Raw genomic sequence first — 21,432 nt, 5'->3', positions numbered from 1 at the left:
GTCTCTCGTTTATTTTAAGAATTTATTTGTATAAGCAAGCCGTTAATGATTGTACAACTCAAGTTAAATGTGTCGTTTTAGGTATGTCCTTATTGTATGTGTATCTTGGTGTACAATAAATTATACGTACTTTCTTTCTTTAGTATAGAACCATCCGCGTCTCATTTCTGGTCACCTGAGACCTCAACAGTGAACGCTGTAGTCGTGAAGAATTCCTAGATACCTTCTGGGATTCTTCATCGTAGATGACATGATGGGGTGTAGTAGTTACCTACACGGATACCATAGGCTGGCATGGTCGTCACTATGGACGTTATACAGTTATCTACGGAATTCAAAACTCCGGTATTACATGGACGTCGCGTCGTACGTTGGATTGTTCTATACACGTCTTATAAGCAGAGTCAAATAACCTTTGACAATTTGACGGTCGCTGAAAACGTATTAACGCTGAGTGGCAAAATTGAAACATAATAAGCATTGGTAAAAGTTTATTCTACTACAAGCTATTACACCTTTATTCTACTACTTAATGTGCCCTACCAATGGTTACATATTTGTCAGAGTTATGGTGATAAATCGTCACCTAAATTTCAGGATAAAAAGTGTGCTACGCCCTACCTCGTAGTATAAACGGTATAAAAAAAAATGACGGCCGAGTGGCGGAGTGGGCAGCGACCCTGCTTTCTGAGTCGAAGGTCGTGGGTTCGATTCCCACAACTGCAAAATGTTTGTGTGATGAACATGAATGTTTTTCAGTGTCTGGGTGTTTATCTGTATATAATAAGTATTTATGTTTATTATATTCATAAAAAAATATTCATCAGCTATCTCAGTACCCATAACACAAGCTACGCTTACTTTGGGGCTAGATGGCGATATGTGTATTTTCGTAGTATATTTATTTATTTTTATGAACTCAAATCGTGCATAGTTTCATTTCATTGAGTAGTTTCAACATGATGCGCGGATGTGTGATGTAACAGGCCTTTATTAATTGCAATTTATTTATATAACTAAAGCTGATTTTAAATACACTAAGTTTATAGTAATTATCATTATATCAACCCATTACCGACCTACTGCCCCACAATGAGAAGAGGATAAGGCCGTAGTACACCACGCTGGCCCAGCGCGGATTGGTGGACAGTTTATAGTAAACTCACATAACTTAAAAATTCAATCTACTCATTACTAGTTTAATAAGAGGATTGAATTTCGAAGTTATGTGTGTTTTAATCAATCAAATCTCACTTTCTACGAGTGAAAGTAAACATCATGAGAAAGCCTGAATAACTGAGAGTTTTTCATAATGTTCTCAAAGGCGAGTGCTCCAATAAGCACTGGGCCAGTAAATTATCAATCAGAGTTCGGTACCCTGTAGGGTAATAGGAAATTTTAAACAAGCTTTTAAAGTAATTCGACGTTTTTTACCGTTTAATCTATACTTATATTATAAATGCGAAGTGTGAATGCTCTGTTGCGATGTTGCTGCGCGAATGAACGAAAAAACGTAAGCGTGAGTGTATCTTCCCACAGGAATTGTGCATTTTTCCCGGATTAAAAGTCAAGATCAATGTCACTCTCCTCTATGCAAAAAATCACAGCAATCCGCTCTGCTCTGCTCTGTTTCTGCGTTATTGAAGGACAAACAAACGGAGATGACGGAGAGTAACATGAGCTACTTTTGGTCATGGAAAAACATCTAATTTCTATAAGGGAAACATTGAAAATAAAGTGAATAACGTCCTAACGAAGTAACCAAAGGACTTTGTTTTTTGCGGAGAGATAGTTGAAAGGACACAGAATAAAGGAGAAATAGTCCACTGTTATGTAAGCTAGTTATTTCTATTTTACACTAGATGTTGACCGCGGTCTCCGTCTGCGTTTATAACGGCTTTTCACAAATCCCGTGTGAACCAGTTTTAAGGGATATAAACGTGCCTTACTGTAATGTTACTCTTCATCCTTTCAACTAATTCTGCAAAAATCAATTTGATAGATAGCTTAATTTCGGCGTGAAGGAAAGACAAACAAACAAACCTCGTACCATACCATGACCTCATAGCTTCTATTCGTGTTAGTGAATACAGGTTTTTTGGACGCAGTGCGATTCTCACAACTGGAAAATGTTTTTGTGATGAACATGAATGTTTTTCAGTGTTGGGTGTTTATCAAATTAAAAAAATTCAATTTCATTTATTTCAAGTAGGCCTACTTTATAAGCACTTTATTCAAATATGTATGTTTGTAGTGACTCTATCACCGGTTCGGAAAGCAGATTCTACCGAGAAGAGCCGGCAAGAAGCTCAGTAGTTGCTCTTTTCCAACATTAACATCATCATTTTGCTATCTTGCGGGAGATGAGAGCGAGACTGGCTGTTTCCAATCTACCTTGTCATTAAGGAATTCATCAAATGTATAGTAAACACGCTGTACTAGATGCGTTTTTACACATTTTTTAAATGTATGCATTGGTAGGTCAAGAATTTCCTTAGGAATCATGTTGTAAAAGCGTATATTCAACCCCACAAATTAGTTCTGCACTTTATGTCCGTTTCTGGTAAGTCGATTAAGAGTATAAGTATTTATGTATTTTATTCTGTATTCATAGCTATTTGTCAGTCATCTTAGTACCCATAACACGAGCTACGCTTACTTTGTACTATGTCGTAAGTCGCAACTCGTAATATATTTATGAAATAAATATTTATTTGCCATTTATTTAACACCTGCGGTGCCAATTTAGTGTCGATAACTCACAAAAATGGCTCTTGCACACCACATAATATATAAATTTATATAAACTTAGGAAATTTGCAGTGTCAACCCCCGTGCCTCGGAGAACACATTTAGCCGTCAGTTCCGGTTATTAAAACTTACTTGTGACGTTAGTCATTGAAGCCCACCAACCTGCATCGGAGCAGCGTGGTGGGTCTATGCTTTAAAACCGTCCTGTCCAGTAAGACGAGGCCTGTGCCCTGCAGGGGGACGTTAGGGGATGGACTGAACACCAGGTATACTGATTTTTGTAGCAGTAGAGCTTATGTGACAGAGCTCGTCCGGTGAAGTAGGTACTGCCACCATTTATTTCTGCCGCTGAGCATTATTGTTTTAATGCTGCGGTCCGGTCTGAAGTCCGTGGTTTTCTGTGTAATTGCAGGCACATGAGGCTGAACTCCTACGCCTCAGGTCGATGCACACAGTTATGATGCTAAACGTTGCGCGCTCCGCGAAGTGCTGTCGGTTTATAGGCGAAGGTTTTCCACTGACAGGTGGACCAAAAACAACATTAAATAGTCCGATCACCATAACGTGTTGCTTGATATCCATGCATGGAATATAGATCACGCGTCAAGTTATGATGAATGGACTACAAATGTTTATACTTGTCTTTTTGTCTTTGAAGATGCAGCCCAAAAAGGCTGGAGCCCGTAGGCTGCCCTAGACCGTGGACTAATATCATCATCATCATCATCATCATCATCATCAACCCATTAAGATAGTATGAAGCATGCGACAACTTTGATGAATAGGTTTATGAAAAAACTATTGCCGTCGCTCTGAGCCTGTCTTGCCCCGTAGAGTGGGATAGGGACAGCTCAAACCGATTTTACCAATAAAACTGACAAGATTAACATTTGGTAATCCAAAACAGTTCCGATTTAATTGTTTTTAGCATAACACTTTTAAGAAAGATTACGTCTACGATTCTCTTTCTTTCTTATCTTTTTATTTTTCATATATGAAAGTGAAGTTTTTATGATTTTTATTAGCTAATTTTATTTTGTTTTGTTTGAGATGTATGGAGAAACATCACCAAAAAAATAGGTATACGGACGAAAGAAAAAGCATTTGTTACCAAAAAATATTTATTAATTATTACAAAACTTACAAAATAGTGGTTTCAACAATTACATTATTAATAGTACCTAGAATAACTCAGTGCAAACGCTAAAGCGGCGAAAACTGTATCATAGTCTTGATATCTTTGAGTAGAACCTCTAGGAAACCGCGCTGGATGGGGGGTTGGTTCTGGAATACAATTTACAATTTTAATACATCTACACAAGTGATTACATCGTCATCACATAAACCCAATACAGAGCACGGGTCACCTCCCACAATGAGAAGGGGTTAAGGCTGTAGTCCACCACGCTGGCCCAGTGCGTATTGGTGGACTCCACGCACCTTTGAGAACATTATAGAGAACTTTTAGGCGTGTAGGTTACCTTCACCGTTGAAGCAAGTTATATATCAATTGCTTAAAACGCACGTAACTTAGAAATATTAGAGGTGCGTGCTGGAATTCGATCACGGCCCCCCGAAAGTGAAGAAGAAGTCCTACTCACTGGGCTATCAGTAGCAAAATGCAAGGTCTGCGAGCTAAGATGCGACTTGGAAGTTGTATATATATGATCATTTTTTGTTAACAATTAGTTAGCGCAATGCAGGATCTTTGTGGCGCCATCTAGTTTGGTTATGTGAAGACCGCTCCATAACGGCTATTATTAGTTGTAAGTATGTGGTAAAAGCTGTCACCGAATGTATGTGGTAAAGTCCATTTACTGATCCCAGTTATCATAACTTAACCAGAACAATCTGGGTAAGTTATGATAACTGTATCAGAAATGTACTGTTCTAACTATATATTGATGTTATAAGGTCAGGTGTCCGGATGAAAAGTTCAATTTCTTAACTGCGGTCTGCGCGTACCTTGGCTGTGTCCAGTAGCTCATCCACAAAGCGCTCGTTGAACACGGAAAGAAGTTCCTTCCGCAACTCGGTTGGCTCGTCGCCCGCCGCGCCTCGGATCGCAGCCGGCCTCGTTATTGCTGCAAAAACAACAGATTAGTTTTAGTTCGAACCAAACTTACCTTTGTGTTCTAACATAACAATAAAATTCATTTTCTTAGAATGAATGTGGGTATGTAAGGATTGCGTCGCAGTAGATAAGGATCTTACTCCGCTATTTCTTGGCAAAGAGAACTGGCGCAAACCACAAGTACTTAGTAACTCAAATCGTGTGGCGATAGGGATGAGTAAGGAGTTGCATGGCAGATTCTACAAGGCCCTGTAGGGACCGGATGAAAGATGGCACTCTAGACATATCATCATCATCGTCGTCGTGGTCGTTGTCGTCATGGTCGTCATGGTCGGCATCGTCGTCATTATCGTCGGATTTGCAGTCGTCGTGCTCGTCGTCGTTGTTGTCGTTGTCGTCGTCGTCGTCGTCGTCGTCGTCGTGGTCGTAGTCGTCGTCGTGGTCGTAGTCGTCGTCTTCGTCGTAGTCGTCGTGGTCGTCGACGTCGTCATCGTCGTCGTCTTCGTCGTCGGCGTCGTCGTCGTCGTCGTCGTCGTCGTCGTCGTCGTCGTCGTCGTCGTCGTCGTCGTCGTCGTCGTCGTCGTCGTCGTCGTCGTCGTCGTCATAGTGTGTGTTGCTCACCGGTGTCCGCGGCATCGCCGGGCCCGGCAGCGCGCAGATGTAGCCGCGTGTGCGCCCACAGTAGCTGTAGCGCGGCGTGCGCGGCCTGCTCGCAGCACTGGAGCTGCAAGCGGCGCGCGCGTGCTCGCGCCCGCAGCGTGTGCACGACGCTCGCGCGCGCCTCCACCGGCGACGCGGCCGACAGCTCCTCCCCGAGGAGTTTCTTCATGTCTGTCGACATGTGCGACGAACAATTAACAGGCGTGATGACAGTAACAAAGAATCGCTGAAATATTGCATTCAATTCAATTTATTTATTTCTTGCTTTTTATACATACTTCTGTGGGAGTAAGTAAAGGCTGTTACATATACTAAATATACTACGACAATACACACAACGCCATCTAGCCCAAAAGTAAGCGTCTGAGTGCCTAAATGAAACACGTCATAGCACTGGTATTGTTTATTTTGCGCACGTGTGTCGCCCCGAAAATTTATTAATACATTTATCTATTACAAAACTAATAAATATTTAGATATTTTCAAAAAACTTTGCTATTTATATTTTTATTTTTTTAAACTGTTGAATTTTATTAACTTTGCCTTTCACAATTGATCCGTTTGAAAATATTGGAAATGAAGAATCCTAATTGATTATAGTATTTGGCACTAGTACTCACCGCTGAGCGTCATGGAGTGCACCTTGGGCAGCTGGTGGTGCACGGTGTCCAATAGCTTGACGTGCGCGTGGCGGCGGCGCAGTAGCACCTGCAGAAGAATGAGCGCCGCGCGTCCGGCGCGCCGTGTGCCCTCCGCGCCCGCCGCGCCCGCCGCGCCCGCATCCGCCAGCGTGTTCCGCGCGAACATCAGCAGGTTCCACACGATCTGCGTGTCACGTACGTGTTTAGGTGACCAATACTACCATAGGACCAAAAGTGACATGGCCCGGGTCGGCCAATTCAAATCAAATAATCTTTATTTGCTAAATGTGGTACAGTTTTGTTGTTCGATCGTATTGCAAATGGCTAGCAAACATTTTATAATAATATTTGTAACAATTTTTAATTATTAATTTATATTACTATTGTGTGGTCTGGTCTTACTAATTATTTCGTAAAAACTATGTACGATTTTATAAAACTTTAACTGAAATAATAAATTTGGAAGATTTATTTTTTTTATTTTTTTTATTTTAGATCTTCTTACATTTTTCTAAAATTTCATTAAAATTCTAAAAACATTGGTTAGCAAAACAGTTTTTTTTAATTTAATTTAGCTACCGTTAATCCTTTTGTATCATCAGAAATTTTGTTATATATAACGCCACAGCCATACAATAGCAATTTCGTCTATTACCATACAATGCTGGTATTTGAGCTGGTATGTTCAATTTGTATTTATATAGTTGGCTGCGATTATAACAAGATTTTATTGCAAAGAATTCAGTATTTTGTTTAAAAATTAAACAGATTTGAGAATCTATAGACTGGGCAAATATAATTTTTTTTCTATTACATAAGGGCCGACATGAAGCTATTATATCCGCCCTGCACAGTGATCTGTTGCATTTATTTTGTGCTTTAAATACTGTATCTATTTCAATGGAGTTACTCCATAGAATAAGCCCATATAGAAAAGTACATGCCACATGGCCGTGATATGCAGAAGTGGCCGCTTCATCAGGGATTGTATTCCTGAGTCAGTATAGCCCATATACAAACCTGTTTGATTTTGTACTAGTTGTATGTTCTATCTACCTGCTATTATCAGTTACAATATTTTATCGAATTTTATTCCCAAAAAAGTGGCAGACGAAACCTCTAGCTATTTCATTATTATGGCTGTAGCTGAAATTTAGGTTACGAGATACGCTTTTAGACGTCTGAAATTCGATAAATTACGTTTTGTTTAAATTTAAATCAAGCCAGTTGATAATTTGCGTTCGTTAAGTCCATTATTTATATTCTATTATGCTAAAATTCTTGGAAGTTGCTGGTCTCGACTAATAATATTGTCAGCAAATAGAACTGTATCATGTTCTGTGACTCCTCGTAAGACACCAATATAAAATAAAAGGTCCGAGGATGCTTCCTTGAGGAATTCCGGAATTTATTTCTTTAAAAGTGGATTCTGCATATTACCTTATGTTTTTTTTTTATGACTTACTACACACTGTTGCCTATTCTGCAGATAACTTTCCGACCAATTTTACCCTGCTCCCCGGATTCCATATTTATAAAGCTTTCAAAGCCTAGTAGAAGTTAGAAGCGAATGTATGAGTGACTGAATGAATGAATACACTTTTATTATACACCACAGAGAAAATTCACAGAGACACAAATACAACAGTGTGCTTTTTATCCACTTTTTACAATAGAGTATATTTAAGCCTGCCGTACCGGTTGTTATTACTTATGCTAAAAGTCGTTAAAGCCCGCCGAATCGCATTGGAGCTGCGTGGATGGCCTCAAATCGTCTCTTGTATTGGAAGCGTTAACTGTTGTCCAGCAGCGAGGCGTTAGGTCGCGGATAGTGAGGTTACCGGGTCCAACTATTTTGATGTCACCTGTCCAACTCGTCAGGTCTACCAACGCTTCATTACCGCATCGGTTCTGCATCGTCTCGCTGGAGGCGTGGTCTGTGCCCAGCAGCGAGACGCGGGGTTGCGAATAGTGAGGTTACCCCTACAAGTCCAACTTATTTGATGCCACCTGTTTAACTCTTCGGGTCTACCAAAGATGCGTTAGAGGTCCGAGGTCGCTATTCCAGCACCTTGGCAGCCTTGCGCCCGGCTGCTGGCGTACCTTGTAGTAGATCCTGGCGTCGTGGTCGGGCGTTTCCGGCGGCGGCTGCTGGAAGCGCGGCAGCAACGCCAGCATGAGGTACTGGATCCGCTGCATGCCCGCCGCGCTGTGCTGTAGCGCTGTGTCGGCCGCGGAGCAGAACACGTCGCGGTGGGACGAGCGCGCCACCACCGACGACAGCGCCTCCAACTCCAGCAACAGCCCCGCCGGGGAGCTCGGGTGCGCCGCCCTGAGCACGAGCCGAAGGTTACCGCTTCATACACGACAACCGGGACCATCTTTACCGCGTCACGAGCGCATACTGACCGACCCTCTAGTCAAGCAAATCCAAATAACTCAACTTCACTCCAAGCCAAGGTCAAGGAGTCCCATAGGTTAGTGTTGGCCTGACGAGTCGAACCTGGCCAGCGCAAAGTTCACAGTAATAGATAGTCATAAAGAAATGAGAAAATCCGCCTAGATAGAGCAAACGTGCGGTAAGTGCCTTGCGGTGCAACTTTTACAACTGCGGTCAGCAAAGGTACACGCTAGCACGCACACACGCACATACACATACTCCTCATTTTGCATGTATGTATTTATTAAGCCTCTATTATTATTTTTCATTGTCAAAGTAACGTGTCCACTTCTCAAGGTGGCTGAGTAATATAATGTACGTTAGCCGCTATTATTATAGTTCATGTTCATCTGAGTACCATCTGATGCACTCCAGGTGGCTGAGCAGCATTGCTGCACACACACGCACGCACACGCACACGCTACTCATATATTTATTTAGCCACTATTATTATATTCCATCGTCACCTGAGCACCATGTCGACGCACTCCAGGTGGCTTAGCAGCAAATGCGTGATGTGCAGTACGCAGCTGTGGTTGTCGGCGCCCAACGTGGTCAGCAACGCGTCGCATAGCGCCAGCGCCGGCACCAGCACGTCGCGGAACCTTACACACAAAGATGAAAACACTAGCGTGAGAGTATAATAAAACCTATCTACCTTGTCATAAAGATCAAATTAGTACACGGTAAAACAAATCAGTAATTTGTATCTTGGTGCGGCTGCAAACGGCACCTAACTAACTTAACACGAGCCAAAATAAGCACATTACCCGATTGGGAAATGCACCTATAATTATAGTAAATACGTACCTACAGATTTGTTCAAACTTTACTGGCTTATTAGAATTATCTAATCTAGGTTTGTAACTATATAAAATGTATAGCAGTTTGTTTTCCAAATAAATAAATAAAAAAATTCAATACAAAAAATACAGATTGGGGTATATACAGGTAATTTTTTTTATATTTTTAGTTAGAAATATGGTCAAGAATAACATAATATTTTTGCTGTGATAAACTGTATTAATTATTAAACTTTATCGACGTGCATCTTGATCTGTGTTACAAACATGAAGTGCTAGCATAAAAAAATGACAATCACTGTAAGTGATATGGCCGCCTTTGTTAAACAGTTTAAATTCCCTTATAATGTTAATCCATGTGTCCATCTTCATTTAGCGTCGACTTGAAATAACTTTTCAAGCATGTTGTTGCCTACCTATATGTGGAGTTGAATGATATGTGCTTCTAATACATTAGGCTATTACCATATGTCAATGTATTACATGTGTTGCTTTGAATAAATAAATAAATAAACCTGTACTTTTATTAAATTTTTTTATTTCTATGTAGATTTTGTTTGCAATAAAGTATTTTTGATTGATTGAGTGTCACAAATTAGCCCCTTACCTATTGGCCACGGACGGCACAAACTCCGTGTCCTGGTGCTGGCCATACCCCGTGTGGATGTCGGGGTGGCAGTCCAACACGCGCATGTTGGCCAAACACGACAGGGCCCCTTGCGCCAGTATCGTTTCAGCACCCAAGCGGGTCCCAGCGATTTTGATTAGCAACGCCATTTTTGACTCATAGACGTATAAAACCCGCAGAGATTTCGGTTTGGGTTCGAGTGCCTGTTTGAAATATAGCGAGTTGATTAATTGAATTAATTTTTGGTTTGGACCCACCTCAAATTTTTTCAGGACAGGTTCTAAACAGATTACTCATTCGACATATGTAATATCCATAATACTTTATCCCACTTGCTTGAAAATTTTTTGATTCTTCAAATACAACCAAAGCGTCAACGAGCGTTTTAAAACGTCATTCGGCGACCATTGTTTTCTATACCTAAAGTGCATTAAGGAGCATTTCTAGTCTCTTTTTATGAAGATATGCATGATACCTACCTATACGTAATAAATATATACTTACTTCTTTTAATCCCTCGTCGTCCTGCAGCAAGCTGTCGATGAGACTCCTCAAGTTGCCCTGATTGGTCAAAGTGTTCATCCAATCGGTGCTCGGATTGATCTCGACCAAAGTGTCCAAGCAAGACAGCGCAACCATGCGGCACACGTCGTGCCCGCCGCCAATACAATCGCTGCATACGATCGAGCACAGATTATCCCCGAAACTGTTAATAACATCGATAGCCATCGATTTCAGATTGGATTCCTCACGGGACGGTCTCGTTTTCGAACTATCTAATCGACTTACGTAAGTCGTATTCCCATCTTCTTCCGGATCCGCGGGACTTTGTTTCAAATTGACGATATTTAAAAAGTTTAATAGCGCTCCGTATAAGTTTACACGGATTTTTTGAGTCGACACCCCTGATACTAAGATCCAACTTAAAATTTTGTGCAGTATAAACTTAAGAGTTAACGATTTCGTTTGCATGATCTGGTTCGAAGGACCGAAAAAACTCGTCTCGAACTCCGCGGATTTCAACGAAGACTCCCTCTTCTGAAGTATGTAGCAATGGCGGAGATTAACTAGTAGAAGTAAAACTGTGCCCGAAGCGAGGTTTCCAACTTGCGGGAGAACTTCAGCTGGGGGTATTTTGTTTAGGAGATCCTGAAGGATGTTTAAGATGAGACTCTTTCTACTCTCGACGTTTAGTAAGTCTTGGGGGGCCACACAGAAGAGAATTTCTGTGAGTTGTCGCCATGAATCGTAGTAGTGTGATAGTGTGGCTGCCAAGTTTCGCTGTTTGTTTACTTCCGTCACGTAATCCAGGACCTAGGAAATACGGAACAATTGTAACAGTAGCTTTAGTACAAAATTTGCTCGCTCGCAATCGAGGAGTTGTATCGCTGTATGTTGAAGTAATGAAAAGTTAGTTTTAAGAAAAAAAATATAACTGGCATGGCTGAGGGCAAGGGTAAAATATTACCTATAACCAATCGATATGTGTTTTGGAGATTAATTATTATGATTATACAAAGTAGAAAATATAAGAGTCCCCAGTTAATATCATAAACATGTTGGTACCTTTTGTATTTCAATAACGACGAGCTCCCTCTGCGTAGAAGCCCGCAGCGACGCCAGTTCGCGCGACAATAAAGCGTTAACGCGCGAAACACTGATGCGTTTCCCACCGAGACCTACACAAAATAATAGATTATTCAATATTGGGTAGCACTGTCTAACGACGAAACCGTTCCTCTGGTATATTTAATCTTCGTCACAAATCAATATGTTTATTAATCCAATACTTCATTTATTACGGTTTGAGTAATATATTATTCCCAGAATCTTTGATAGGTAACTATTGACTAACGCCTTTTTCACAACAAAGAGCGGCCACTAAAAATTCAAAATTATCGAGCCTTAGAAGAGAGATCTATAATCATGTTTACCTGTGGGGAGGTCGCAGTCAGCTATAGCCTGCCTTAATTGGTGCGCGTGGAATAGCTCCCAACGCGGTTCCGGTACCGCCTCTACGGTCACTGGCAAAGACTCCAGCGAGCGGCGGATCACGCACCACTCCCATGCCTGTGAGAATAACCTCAAATAACTAACTGATATTCTCCCATCAAGCGTCTCGGTTAAGTGTAGCACCATAGAGTAAGGATCGAGCAAAGTCCGAGGCGAATACCAACATAACCTCCATACAGTACCTAGAGTCTAGAAAATGTCTTTCTGCATAGTACAGTACCTTTCTGTTCTGGGGCAGCTCTGAAAAAGCTTCTTGCCCTATAGAGGAAAACTTATTACCAAAGACATGCACGCACGTACGTACGCATCCGTCCACGCACTCTTGCGAACTCGGATTGATAACTTTTCTCTTATCGATATTTTCATGTCGTATTTGTGAGATTACCTGTGCGTTCCGCTGCGGGGAGTGCGTCAATGCGGTGAGCAACGCTTGCAGCGCGGCGTGGTGTCGGCCCGCCCCCGCTGCGCCCGCCTCGCACGCACACGCTCGCAGCGCCCACGAGCGGGACGATATCGTCGCCGGAGTGGCGGTCTGAGGACAAGCGGTACTCGATCAACGGGTCGCCATCATCACTCGATTATTGCCTTCTCTATTATAGGAGAGAGGACTAATTAACCCTGCTCACTCTAGGGGTTATCGTCTCATGTTACCCCCATTATCGGTGAGATAATGGGGTTTATAAGTTCAAGGTTGTATTTTTTTAATGAAAAACTATGCCACTTAAGAGGAAATAACTTATTTTAGAGTATGCTTATGATGCCCGTTCTTAGAAGACACCATTAAACCGAATTTCAATCCTTTTTTGGGATATTAATTCAACACATTATAAATACAATAATTAGAATCATTGCTTTTGCCGATAATTGAGTGTACCTAATATAATAAGAACAAGTTTTGTAAGGCTGTAACTTTTTACTACAATTAACTAGAAAAATTAAAATCTCGCAGCAATAAGATTGATAGAAGTATAATATTATTACTAAAAATCATATTATATAAATTATATGAAAAACCCTTATTCTAAAGACGAACTATCAATAAAGTGGTCCTATAATAGTTTCGTTTCTTTTATGAGGTTCGAAACCTTAAAAAAAACTTACCTCAAGGTTAACGGTAGCTTTGACGTGTCTGGGGAGGAAGTAGTCCCTTGCTCTCAGAAAACGCAAAGCGGGCGGTGAGGTGGCGGGGCGTGCGCAGATCCCGTACAGCAAGCGATAGCAGCTTTCTACTAGCGTTGTGGCTTCTCTGCGGAACACAAACCAATGTAAAGCGATGAAAAGCTATGAAAACCTCTCAACGCGAAAATTTAATATTCGGCATCAGAAGTGAGATAATGGAAAGTTGATTATCATTTCTTAATGAGGCAGAGGAATAGCATTGAAAACGTAAATAATAATCGAATGAATGAAAACGAGCCTTTTTATTTTCTTTTCAGTCTAGAAATAATATCTGTCATGTAAAAAATCACGCTGTCCGTTGCGCCGTTGCTGTGTAACAGCGTAAAAAAAATATTGTTATACCCCGTCGAGTTCGCCTACAGCTTCTGGTCCACTCTTTTTAAATACATCTAAGGTCTTCACTCAACTTGAATTGGGAAAGAAGTGAACACAAAATTTCGCTTACTTTTGAGTACTTCCACTAGGCGCTATAAAACTCTCGAGGATGTCCAGTACAGAATGAAAACACGTTCGCGGAGCACCCGCGCTCCCGGCCTCGTGAAGTACACTTTTGGATATCTGAAATGGATGATTTAAATTATAAACCACATTAACTCTTATCACTAGGATGAGTTTATTATGCATTCTTAGATTTTGAAATCCTCTCTGGATCAAATGCAATAATTAGTTTTATCTTGACGAATGTAGTTATATTACATATTGGAGTGATGATGCGTTTTAAGCTGGACGGACTAACGAGCGATGAATAATATCATAACGACACAAGACCCTGCTTTTTGAGTCCAAGTTTGAAGAATGTTTCTGTGGTGAACATGAACGTTTTTCAGTGTCGGTGTCTGTGTCTGTGTCTGTGTCTGTATATTATAAGTATATAATATGTATATTGTTCATAAACATATTCATCAGATATCTTAGTACCCATAACACAAGCAAGCTTACTTTGGGACTAGATGGCGATGTGTGTATTGACGTAGTATATTTATTTATTTAATAAGTGCACAGTTCTTTATTTTTACGAAACTAACTATTATTGGTGATAATGACCGGGAACAATAGCTAAATGTTTTAAGCGAAATTCGCATAAAAACAGCGTTTAGTGCGTTGAGATTAAACGCATAATATAACTACTCAATCATACTCAAGTGACAGAAGAAAACTTATTAGTACACCGTTTTAACATACGTCGTCATTCAAATTGTATCCAAGCAAAAAGTGCGCCAGGCTATGTGGCGCGGTGGGCAGCAGCTGCAGAAGAAGTAAAACCACCCCTTCCTTAGCGGCGCGCGCGTGTTCCGCTCCCCCTGGGCTGACTTCCCCAGCAGCCCATTCTTCCGCCTCCAGACACTCCACGAATCCATGCCTGTCATCAAACAAATGAGAAACCTGTTATTAACTACACTCGGGCCTTATCTGATATATATAGTATAGTTTATACTCTACGGCCTATGGGCCCCATAAGAAGGCTCAGAGTCATTCAGCGGACGTTGGAAAGAGCTATGCTAGGAGTATCTCTACGTGAGCAAATCAGAATGAATGTCAGCTTAGCGACTCGTTGAGCTACGTCTATAACTTATATCTATCTCGTCGCTCTTGATTTGAAAACGTAGACACTTCGAGCACTTTTTTCCTCGCCCGCTGTCTTCAGCCTTGTTTTGAGGGCTATATTAGCAACCATAAGTTACCACAGGTGACACGGCATTAAGTTACCACTGGGGGGTTACCACTATTTAAATAATTAATAAAGATACTTACCTTAAATAATTAGTAAAGACACTTACCTGATCTCAACGGAAAGTTCGTGACGATGTAAAACGGACGCTAGCAAGTGGCGGGCGCAAGATGGCGACTGAAGAGCGCGGCACAACAATGCGACCGCTTTGGCCGCCGCTTCCGGTAACACTGCGCCGTGCTCCAGCACTTTGCAGCAAGTGATTAGGCGATCTGTGTCGTCCGGACCTTCTGGAGCTGTTGCAGAGCATTTTAAATAAGTTATGAAGTAGTTGGAGTCACAATCCGGGGGGCGAGTTTGAATCCCAGCACGCGCCTCTAACTTAAAGTTATAGCAGTTAAAATATCACTTGCTTCAAAATTTATACAAATTATTTTAATGGAAATACAACTCTGTGAACAATAATTTGACAATAAGTAAAATAATTTAAACTAACTTACTATATTTACAGAAAATATAAGCCGTCTAACTGTTCACTTATGGACATGGTATCCAAAATGCTGGCGCTATTCTCTCTTTGAAGACTTAGTGCCGTTGGGCTAAATAAGCGCCAGGGTCTTGGGTCACTAGACGTCAAGAACGATTTTTGAGACACAATAAAAAAAAATCCGCGAGTCTCAAACGCAAGTATTTACGGCGCTTAAGCATTTGAGCGGAAAACAACTGCACCCGCTTTCTGGGACGTACTCGGTAAGTGCGAAACTGCCAACGTATCAACGCAGATCGTAACGGTGAAGGAAGACAGTTTCCTGAGGAAACCTGCATGCCTGAGAGTTCTCCATAATGTTCTCTCTGTGTGAAGTCAACTAAACCCCTTCTCATTGTGGTTTGTATGCCCCGTGCCGTGTATAAAAATATAAAAATTACTTAATAAAACAATTTAAAGACCCGAAATATAAACTCAAACGCAATTTGTCTAAACAACTCTCAGACGAATTGCGTGGAATTTGTCCCGTGCCCCCGTGCCTAAGATCTGTATTGAAGTTTTTTGGTGCAGCTGAAAATCCGATCTGCATACTTCAATGCTTACTAGGTATGCAGCACAATGCTAAGCTGAAACATTTGACTTCAAAAGCTAATTAGGGACGCGCCGGGTGGCTAGTACTAACCTTAGTACTAAACCAAGTCTTTAAAAAACTTGTGAAAGATCATTTTTTGTCTCAATCATCTGATGACCCGTGATAGTTCACTGGTCCCTTCGTTTGAGGATAATTGTTTACACGCATCTCGAGATTTTTTTTATTTTATTTATTTGTCTTTAGTTACAAATATTGTTTTATATATCTTATTTCTTGTGTGTGTGTGTATGTCACTGAAATCCTCCTAGACGGCTGAACCGATTTGAATGAATTTTTTGGTATACGTTTGGGTGGCACCCTGGGTGGTATAGATTCACAAATTAGTCCGAAAGATGGCGCTGGGGTCCCTATTATTATATATATTTATGTAAGTTATGATATATTTATTTTATGGGTATATGTATATTGTGTTGTTTTGTTAATCTTTCCTTTTTTATGTACTATTTGTGGTGTGCAATAAAAGTATATTCAATCATTCATTCATTCGTACTAACAATATCTTATGGTGTTATGCAGGTGCATGACAATATAAGATATTATTTTTTCTTTCAATTAATACGACAAAAAAGCAATTAGTAAATGTTTAACATACCTAAAATAAGCTTAGATAGACCGACGACCAGCGCGCCCCGCCCCGCCTCTGCCGCGGCCACGTTCAGAGGACGCTCTAACGCCAACGCTCGCTCCAGAATTTTCAGCGAACTTATTAGCGTTTGTTGAACGTATATCTACACGGGAAGAAGAGATTATGTTATTTCATCATGTTCATTTAGTTGAATCATAATATTCTGCTTATTTATTTATTTATTTTACATCCTGTTAGTACCGCAGAACCACTTACACTAACTAGATAGAACTGAATAATTTATGGATAACTATAAGACAAACGAATGAAAGATGGCATGAAACATTATAAAATACATGATATTAATATATTGTACTAAAGTGATGCCCTGCGTATATTGAAGTAAACGTTATTCAATATTCTCAGAGTATCTCAACAATAATGCTGTCCACCCGTCATGGAATAGATCACATTAAGCATTGCTGTCCAAGAGCGCATTGAATGACGACAATAAACGCGGTATGGGGGCCATGCTTCGTGCAACAGTGCTACAGGAAGGGACCACAAATAATATGTTTTTTCGTGGACGAAGGTTATTGTCTTTTGGGGCACGTGTACAACACAGTTGGTAATGCATATGTTGTACCATCTTCCAATTTCCTATAGCATTTTGTTGTTTGCCTTTGGTTACCTGGAAGAGATCGCCATATAGCGATAAGGCGACCAAAATGTACATTCTACCTTATTGTGCTATTGTATATGTATCTCTGTGAATTTTGCCTGTGGTATACAATAAAAATGTATTCATTTATTCATTGGTCGTTTTAAGGTCCACAAAAATCGTAACTATGTGATAATAATTGCCAAAACGGCTAGCATAGACGAAAATTATGTCCCCTGCCAAGGGATAAAATTAACGTGTCCACCAGCCAAAACACGGCGACAGGGAATAATGCCCGTTTTTACTAAAGACGGACAAGGCAATGGCGTCCACTGTGTTTCTTACCAGGGTATGCACGCAGCACGAAAATTGCATAAAACGTCAAAAATGCTCCTATATATATATACGTACGTCCATATACGAGTTGTATATCAATTTTATGGTAGGCAGTGCTTTTGTGCATGTATAAAGTGAACGCCACTGTGCCAAAGTAAAAAACGCCTAATCGAAGAAGATTCCTGTGGATACATTTAACTTTCGCCAATCGATTTTTACTAGGTAACTCAATTAATAACGCAACTTGTCTATGGTTCTTGCCATAAGTAAATGGTATTTTGTGTTTGTATTATCATATTATTCTTTTTTGTATGGAAAAAAACCTAAAAAATTTTTTTTTTTTTGGAGTCCGCCAGACTTTACGATCCAAAATTGAGCCCAAGGTTGAACCACGATTCGGTGCCAATTCGACTTGCATGGCTATCTCTTGATCCACATATCATATTATTATCTTTTTTCCGGGGTAAATCCGGGGTAGTATTTTGTTTATAAAAAAAAACTGGATCGCTCACGTGTTCCGGCGCAGTGTGGCGGTCCATGAGCTCGTGGGCCTCGTCCAAGGTCGTCAGCGTGAGGCGCAAGAATTCGGACTGCGAGTGCAGTTGCAGCAGGAGCCGGAAGCCGGGCGGCGGGTTGACGTCCGGCTCGCGCCCGGCCGGCGGGAAGTCGCTCGCCGTCGGCTCGTACTGCTCCAGCCAGCGTGCGAACAGCCGGAAACTGATCGCTAGCACCTGAAAAACGTAGTTATTCATTTAATGCCACGTTCCCCGCGGTTTTAGCCGCGTTATCTACAACGTGTCAGTGAAAATCGAAATATTACTTTACAAGCTTTAGAGGTACATTATGTACTGTCTCTGGAGACTTATCTGTGAAAATAGTTTTTGAGTAAACCACTGCCATAGTTTTTACTGAAGTAAGTCAGATACAGCCCTAACATCACATGCAAATTGAGTTGGCGCGACTCCTGTCACTTTATTAGGTACTATGCGCGTGTCGGTCTTTTATCTCCAATAGGGTTGTCATAAAGTTAACACTTAAAATGTTTTGAATTCATTTGTATGGAAAAATAAATATGCTTCTATTAATTTAATATTTTTACAGGGTGATTCCTTATGTTCCGTAATTGGGTTACACGTTAAATAGTTCGTTTTGCTGTTTATTTAAATTTTATCGCTTGTTATTTATGCACTTATTTATTTCTATTGTTACTTTTAGTATATTTTTTCCTTATTTTTGTACTTCACTTCACTATTCGCATAACTTAAATAAACAGAGTGCTCATACCTGCCACTTCTCGTGCGGTCGGGAGTACGGCCTGTGCGGCGCCGCTAGCGCCAGGCGGTTAAGAGCGTGCTCCACGTACGGGTCCAGACCTGGCGGTCTTGTACCCGCACCCAGTGTACGGGGAAGCGGCGCCGCAGCACACAGTGAGTCCAGTAGGGTGAGAAATGCGCGGGACAGCGGGTACTCTTCTGCTCGACATTCCACCTGCACGGAAAATTTAATCCAAGTTTTCCACAATACAATATCTATCCTATAACAAAATACATAGCTAAAACCAAAATTACTACATGGCTATTTAAAAATGAGTAATGATCAAACGGAAGAGTTCATAATCTAATATATGACATTCATAGCCATCCCGTAGTACGTAAATGCAACAATAAAAACACACACACCTCACACACACACACACACACACATTGACACACGCACACACAGACAGACACCACTATCTCTCACACATACACACCCTCACTCGCACACATCCTCACTCACACACACAAACCCACACACCCACACACACACACACGCACACACGCACACACCCACACACACACGCGCACGCACACGCCTTTGTGTGTACGTACGAGTACGCGGTGTGGCGAGCCTCACCTCCTGCAGCTCCACGTTGAGCGCGCGCTTGTCCTTGGCGACGGACACCAGCTGGGCAGCCTCCAGCGCCGCCCACACGCGCGCCGCCGTGCCCGGCGTGCCGCCCAGCGCCGCCAGCGTGATGCACAGCTCCGCCTTTAGCTGCAGCGGCACGTGACAGCACACCAGACCTGCGACACACCATGTTAGCTGCCAGTGCTACCAGGATAACATAGCTGCACAAAAGCACTGCCTAACCTAATTCATGGTAATTCTTACTATCATTACAAATGTTCGTTCTTCCCTCTCGCTCTTACTACTCATCGTATCAACTTGATTATTGGATTATAGTCAGGTGAAATGACGGAGAGTAAACATAAGATAAGATTTCTAATCCCAAGAAAACCTACTGTTCCCACGGAATTTGTCAAAAAAACGTAATAAACGTGGACGTAGAACTTGGTAAATAGCTAGTTGACAATGTGAAATATTCATACACCAACTGGTAGAATGTACTGGATTCTATTTAATTTTATAAAAACGGATTGTGTGGTTTTATGAAACCACGGTAAAATTTTAACATTATAGACATTTAACTAAAAATTTTCGGAATAATATTTCATTGAGGGTATGAAAATAACTTCATCAATAGAAATTTTTTACTTGGAAAATGGGAATGATAGAAGTAGACTAGGTCTCCGACTAATATTTTTATTTAACCCTGTGACTTAGAGTACAACATACATAATACTTAACAATTATTTAAATACATAATAAAAAACTGAAAACAATATTTATTAATTGTTGAGTCTGAATATTTTATGGAGCACTGGCACAAATGAATGCGAACTATAGGCGCCGCCATATTGGCCTCGGCTGCTCTGACGATTGCCTGTCACTTTATCCCTACTCCACGGCCGACCGTCACGCGACATGCAGCACACAGACGAAAAAGTTTCACTTAAAAACTCTATGTACCTACATTCTTGTAAATAAAATATTATTATTATTATTTAGAGTATTGTCAATGATATTAAGTTTGTGCGGTGTGCCTAAAGCACACTTTGCACTCACCAAACATACAGTTGACGGCGTCCCACTGCAGATTCTCGCATATACTAACGCACGCGGCGTCGTCCTCGTGCGCCACGGCTGCTATCAGTTTCAACGCCGCTATCATGGCCTCCACCTGAAAACAACGAATTACACAACGTGTCTGTTACACGTTACAACTAGGAAATAATATTGATGACTCAACAATTATTCATTGTTAAGTCAACATCTCCTGATGATGCTCCGGTTTCGGAGTGAAACGTGCGTAGAGCGTATATTGCCGAAGATATGTTTAGTGTGGAGTATAAGTATTGAAGAAATTATAAATTGCACCACACAGATTCTTCTGCTTTTCTCCTGCTTTCAAAACTATTACAGAGACAGTACATAATCTATCTCTAGAGCCTGTGAAGTATTATTTCAGTTTTAATTTACACTTTGTATAAAAAAAGATTGCGTATGCAGATAACTCGTTTTTATCATGAAGGAAAATCTACATGCGTGCCACGAAATAATGGGGAGACAATTTTTAGGATACAGTCGTAGATGGTACCGGGCTAACCTGTTGGGTTCGCGTACGTTTAATATCAGTTCTACTAAACGCATACCACAATCGCTTTATATGCGACATCGTACTGGAACTTTTTTTGTCGGTGGGGTAGTATAAGTTTCCAACCAGACCAGACCAGACCAGACTAGACAAAATAAAGAAACTATTTTAAATTTCGAATTTCCCTGCCCGGGATGGAGCTTCCGCTTCTAAGACGCTGCGCTTTGGAGGTCGTCAAAAAAAGATTTTACTTAGAAGTTACCTCTTCTTGTCTGACAAGCAATCTCCCCGGTCGCGCCGCCGGTGTCACTATCGCAGAGGCTCCGAGAGACGAGGAGTGAAGGTGATCGGAGAATGGCGCAGGGTCGGCCCGTAAATTCCTAAACAAAAAAATT

The 21,432-nt window shown here is 41.1% G+C and overlaps 1 protein-coding gene across 2 annotated transcripts in view; it reads right to left on the bottom strand.

Moving 5' to 3' along the window:
* Positions 1 to 3,858: 3,858 nt before the first annotated feature.
* The window catches only part of LOC120637578 (nuclear pore complex protein Nup205), a 29,244-nt gene continuing 11,670 nt past the window's right edge, over positions 3,859 to 21,432 (bottom strand). For both annotated transcript variants that reach the window (XM_039909416.1, XM_039909415.1), the window contains exons 12-32: positions 21,300 to 21,417; positions 20,509 to 20,623; positions 19,456 to 19,625; positions 18,844 to 19,047; positions 18,072 to 18,290; positions 16,590 to 16,725; positions 14,968 to 15,154; positions 14,372 to 14,549; positions 13,635 to 13,747; positions 13,112 to 13,256; positions 12,396 to 12,542; positions 11,932 to 12,067; positions 11,564 to 11,676; positions 10,502 to 11,311; positions 9,977 to 10,200; positions 9,034 to 9,171; positions 8,230 to 8,458; positions 6,106 to 6,310; positions 5,447 to 5,656; positions 4,717 to 4,835; positions 3,859 to 4,035 (exon numbers count right to left, since the gene is read on the bottom strand). In XM_039909416.1, coding sequence (XP_039765350.1) covers positions 3,955 to 4,035; positions 4,717 to 4,835; positions 5,447 to 5,656; positions 6,106 to 6,310; positions 8,230 to 8,458; positions 9,034 to 9,171; positions 9,977 to 10,200; positions 10,502 to 11,311; positions 11,564 to 11,676; positions 11,932 to 12,067; positions 12,396 to 12,542; positions 13,112 to 13,256; positions 13,635 to 13,747; positions 14,372 to 14,549; positions 14,968 to 15,154; positions 16,590 to 16,725; positions 18,072 to 18,290; positions 18,844 to 19,047; positions 19,456 to 19,625; positions 20,509 to 20,623; positions 21,300 to 21,417 — 3,997 coding nt within the window. In that variant the 3' untranslated portion in view covers positions 3,859 to 3,954. The remainder of the gene's footprint in view (positions 4,036 to 4,716; positions 4,836 to 5,446; positions 5,657 to 6,105; positions 6,311 to 8,229; positions 8,459 to 9,033; positions 9,172 to 9,976; positions 10,201 to 10,501; positions 11,312 to 11,563; positions 11,677 to 11,931; positions 12,068 to 12,395; positions 12,543 to 13,111; positions 13,257 to 13,634; positions 13,748 to 14,371; positions 14,550 to 14,967; positions 15,155 to 16,589; positions 16,726 to 18,071; positions 18,291 to 18,843; positions 19,048 to 19,455; positions 19,626 to 20,508; positions 20,624 to 21,299; positions 21,418 to 21,432) is intronic.

This window comes from Pararge aegeria, chromosome 4 (assembly GCF_905163445.1).
Source record: "Pararge aegeria chromosome 4, ilParAegt1.1, whole genome shotgun sequence".
Classification (NCBI taxonomy): domain Eukaryota; kingdom Metazoa; phylum Arthropoda; class Insecta; order Lepidoptera; family Nymphalidae; genus Pararge; species Pararge aegeria.
This window is presented reverse-complemented; position numbering and strand designations above follow the sequence as displayed.